Source organism: Crocuta crocuta, unplaced genomic scaffold, assembly GCF_008692635.1.
Source record: "Crocuta crocuta isolate KB4526 unplaced genomic scaffold, BGI_CrCroc_1.0 scaffold71, whole genome shotgun sequence".
Lineage (NCBI taxonomy): Eukaryota > Metazoa > Chordata > Mammalia > Carnivora > Hyaenidae > Crocuta > Crocuta crocuta.
Genome location: NW_027527548.1, coordinates 1,738,551 through 1,742,474, shown reverse-complemented (window position 1 = coordinate 1,742,474; position 3,924 = coordinate 1,738,551). Strand labels below are relative to the sequence as shown.

The 3,924-nt window shown below is 54.4% G+C and overlaps 1 protein-coding gene across 1 annotated transcript in view; it reads right to left on the bottom strand.

The window, feature by feature from the left end:
• The window catches only part of CDH22 (cadherin 22), a 76,613-nt gene extending 75,715 nt beyond the window's left edge, over positions 1 to 898 (bottom strand). Inside the window, exon 1 of the mRNA XM_077766654.1 lies at positions 854 to 898. Coding sequence (XP_077622780.1) covers positions 854 to 898 — 45 coding nt within the window. The remainder of the gene's footprint in view (positions 1 to 853) is intronic.
• Between the last annotated feature and the right edge of the window lie 3,026 nt (positions 899 to 3,924).

Below are 3,924 nucleotides of genomic sequence, written 5' to 3'. Positions count from 1 at the left end.
GTTGGCTATGTAAGAGTGACCCTGGTTTTTGTTGTGTTTTAGCTGGTCATCACCTCCTTTAGTCTGATCACCTCCTAAGAGCCGGGCACTATTCTAACACTTTGTGCCTCAGCTTACTTATTGCTCGCAAGAAGCCCATGTAAGTTATCATCACCCTCTTGCAATCTCACTTCTCTCTGGAAAGAATGCCAGGGCAGTGGGACCCCATGGGCTTTGTCTCCAACCTTGCTCCTTCGGGGGACAGTCTTGGTGGACCTAAGGAATAGAGAAGGGAGACAGGCAGTCGGGCTGCGCATACTGAGCTGATTCTGAGTCAGTGAGAATAATGATGGATAACATTTATAGAGCTTTTACTGTGTGCCAGGCACAGTGCCATCCAATTAGCTAATAATAAGGGGTAACACTTAGTTCTCTGCAGAGCACTTTATGTCACTGGTCTGATTGAATCGTCACAACAGCTCTCTTTAAAATCCTGATTACAGAAGAAGGGACAGTGGCTCGGAGAGGTTGAGGGATTTGTCTGGGGTCACACAGCCAGTGGGTGGTGGATCTGGAATTCAAATGGGCTGTGGGAGGGGAGGGAAATGAGGGTGGGCAAAGCGGTGTCGGGTGACTGCCATGAAGGACAGGCTTGCATTTGGCTCTGAGTATGAACCACGCCCCTTCCCCCCAATACCTCCGGACGCCGCTCACCCCACGCCTGGGTCTCTTCTCCAGGCCTGACCTCCCATGCAGGTTATGAACATGCACATACCCCTCAGCTGCCACTGCTCGCCCACCCAGGGGTGGCCTGCTCAGAACCTTCCGCCCCAGATGCCCCCGGCCTGCACCTGTCTCTCTGCCCCGCCCCCACCCTGGTCGCCTGCTGGTGCCGCAGGCGGAGTCCGCTGTACATCATGTTGACAGTAGAAATTACATCCCGAGCTGCTGTTTCACACCGTGCCCTGTCAGAACTCACCGCAGCCCAGTGATCAGGACAAATTGAATACCATCCTGGCCGTGTCAATATTTATTCCATTTTACAAACGCGGCCGGATGGGGGACATGGCACCGCTGTGGCTCCAGCCAAGCATGGCCCCAGGAACCCCTTCTCCCTCTCACGCTGGGGCTGCCTTGTCCATTCTCTCCTCCCCTCTCCCTCCTCCCCTTTCTTCATGTTTTGGGCTCAGTTAAAATTGTGAAATTCAACACTCCTACCAAAAAGTGCGCAAACCAGAAGCACAGAGTTTAACAAACAATTAAACAAACTAACTCGTGTGAAGTGCTCAGCACGTGGTCAACGCATGGTCAATAATATAAAATGAACCACCTGTCGATCGAAACACTGAAAACGGCCCCCTCTTTAGAAGCCCCCTGCTGTGTGCCCTCTTGACCATAACCCACTGCGTCCCTCCATCCTGGCTTCTGCGATAACCAGCTCCTTGCCTTTCTTGATCGCTTATCACCCAATTACGCACTCTTGAAATCTCATTTTAGTTCTGCCTGTGTCCGAGCTTGATGTGGGTGGAATCATACACTTTTTTTTTTTTTTTCATTTTGCTCCTTTCTCTCGGCGTTGTTTTTGAGCTTTGTCTTTGAGCTCGTGTGCGGTCCTTTTCACTGCTGTATAGTACTCCCCGGCAGGGGTGCATCGTGGTTCCCGCCTCTATTCCAGCCGTGTTCCCTCCTCCTCTGCTTTCCCCTTTTCTCCTGCTCCTCTTCCAGGCAGTGTCTTCCTTCCCTCCCACCTCCCTGTCCCTGTTTCACCTCCTTGATGGTCTTTCTGCTGCATCTGCTCCCATCACACACTCACCCACACCCATCCCAGCTCCCCCGGCGCCCACTCTGGGTGTCCCCCCTCCTCCCACCCAGTTCCTGGACTACAGGCTGCAGCCAGAGGGAGGGTCCCCCAGACCTGAGCCTATGACAGCTTGTTTGCTGCAGGGATCCCTGGGGGCAGAGACTGGGGCCCACGGCAGGGCCGTCCCCAGGTGCGCCCGGCTGCTGTGCTGGCCACCTCGGCAGAGGAGGACTCCCCACCTACTCCCACCCAGATGCTAAAACACAACTCTCTGGTCCAGGGTGAGAAATGAGGTGGCCCTGGGGCACTTGGGTGGCTCAGTCGGATAGGCAGCTGACTTAATTTCAGGTTGTGATCAGGTTGTGACTTAATTTTCAGGTTGTGGGTTCAAGCCTCGCATCGGGCTCTGTGCTGACAGCTCAGAGCCTGGAGCTCCTTTGGATTCTGTCTCTCCCTCTCTCGATTTCTGCCCCTCCCCTGCTGATATTCTGTCTCTCTGTCTGTCTCTCTCTCAAAAATAAACATTAAAAAAAAGAAAAAGAACTGAGGTGGCCCCAAGTGGCCCTGAAGCCATCAGTGGGATGCACAAGGGACGGGAGGGAGAAGGAAACTGGGCTGGACGAGGGCCAAGCCCTCCACCTCTCCAGCTCTGCTCACGTAGTCTCATGTGGCGCCCATCCCGTGTCTAGCAGTGAGTCTCACTCCNGGTTCAAGTAGGGTGGGGGGGGGCCTTCCAAAAAGTGACCACAGAGCCCGCTCCCCTACCCCAGGAGCATAGCTGACACATTTCATCTGTCTCCCTTAGTCCCTTCTCTGTCTTGGAGCTACTCTGATGATGACATATTCAGGGTAGTTAATTTTTATTGCAACCCGAACAGATGACATTAAGGAATCTGTCCTTTGCAGTACAGGAGAAAGCTCGCTAGACTGGAGGCAAGTGGACTAGGATGGAGCTTGGCTTTGATCCTGCTACGCTGGGTGACCTAGGGCAAGTCCCTGCCCTCTCTGGGCTTCTTCACAATGAAAGGTCAAGGGGCCATCAGAGGACCAGGGTCGCACTGGCTGTGTTACAAGGGGCACTTGTTCGAAACGCACATCCCTGGGTCCCCAGGGCATCTGGGTAACGATGATAATAATACTAACAGGCAACATTTACAGGGTGCTTTCTGTGTGCCGGGACTTGTATATTTGATGAGCTAAAAATAAAGAAGCTGTGCTTATTGACCAGTGTGCTAAGTACTTTCCGTGAGTTACCTTGTTTAATCCGTGTCATGTCCGATTGTTATTTTACAGATGAAGTAGCTGGGGCCCCGGAGAGGAGAAGGAACTTGCTGTGGGTTGCAGCCAGGAAGGGGGGAAGCCAGGACCTAGACTGGGAAAGTCTGAGCCTGGCCTCGGGCTGGGCTAGCTTCCCAGCAGGTGCTGATGCTGACCTGGGAGCCCCGGACCAGGTAGGTAGGTGGTCAGAAGGGGCGTAACGGGAGATCAAGCCCCGTGCACCTACTATGAACAACACATCTTCCTACAGAGGCATCAAGGTGTGTGTGAAAGCCCCCCACTCCTGCCCCCACCCTCTAGCAGTAGGGAGCTCTTATGGTTAGTTTTTTAGGTCATCCTCACACCAGCCTCCTGACATGGGCTTTTGCCTCTCCAGTTACTGGTGAAAAAACAGAGGCACCGAGAAGAGGTCGCGCGCTCCAGACCACGTGGCTGAGGGTCTCATGTGCTCTACCTTAGGACACAGCTGCCGTTACCCGCCCCCCCCCGCCAGCCCCTGGTAACCGATGCTGAGCCATACCCCCAGCTCTCTGGGCCTCAGTGTTCCCAGCTGTAAAATGGAGGTGTTGGACCCATGGGTTGGGTGTTTGGCCTCCCAGCTTCTGCCCCAGACGCCGTATGTTCTCAAGTAGGTTTCTTCCTTCCCTGGGTCTCCCCTTCCGGAAAAGAAGTCTCGGTGACCCTATCCCAGCACTGCACACAGATGCTGTTTTAAAACAAGCCTCCCGCTGATGGAAGGCCTCAGGCCTGGCTCCCTGGAAACATGCTCAGGGGAGAGGTGTACAGGGGAAGGAGTCGTGGGGAGCACTGCGGAAGGGGTGAGGAGGGAGAGGAGCCGGATGCCGTCCTGGCAGAGGCCTGGGCAC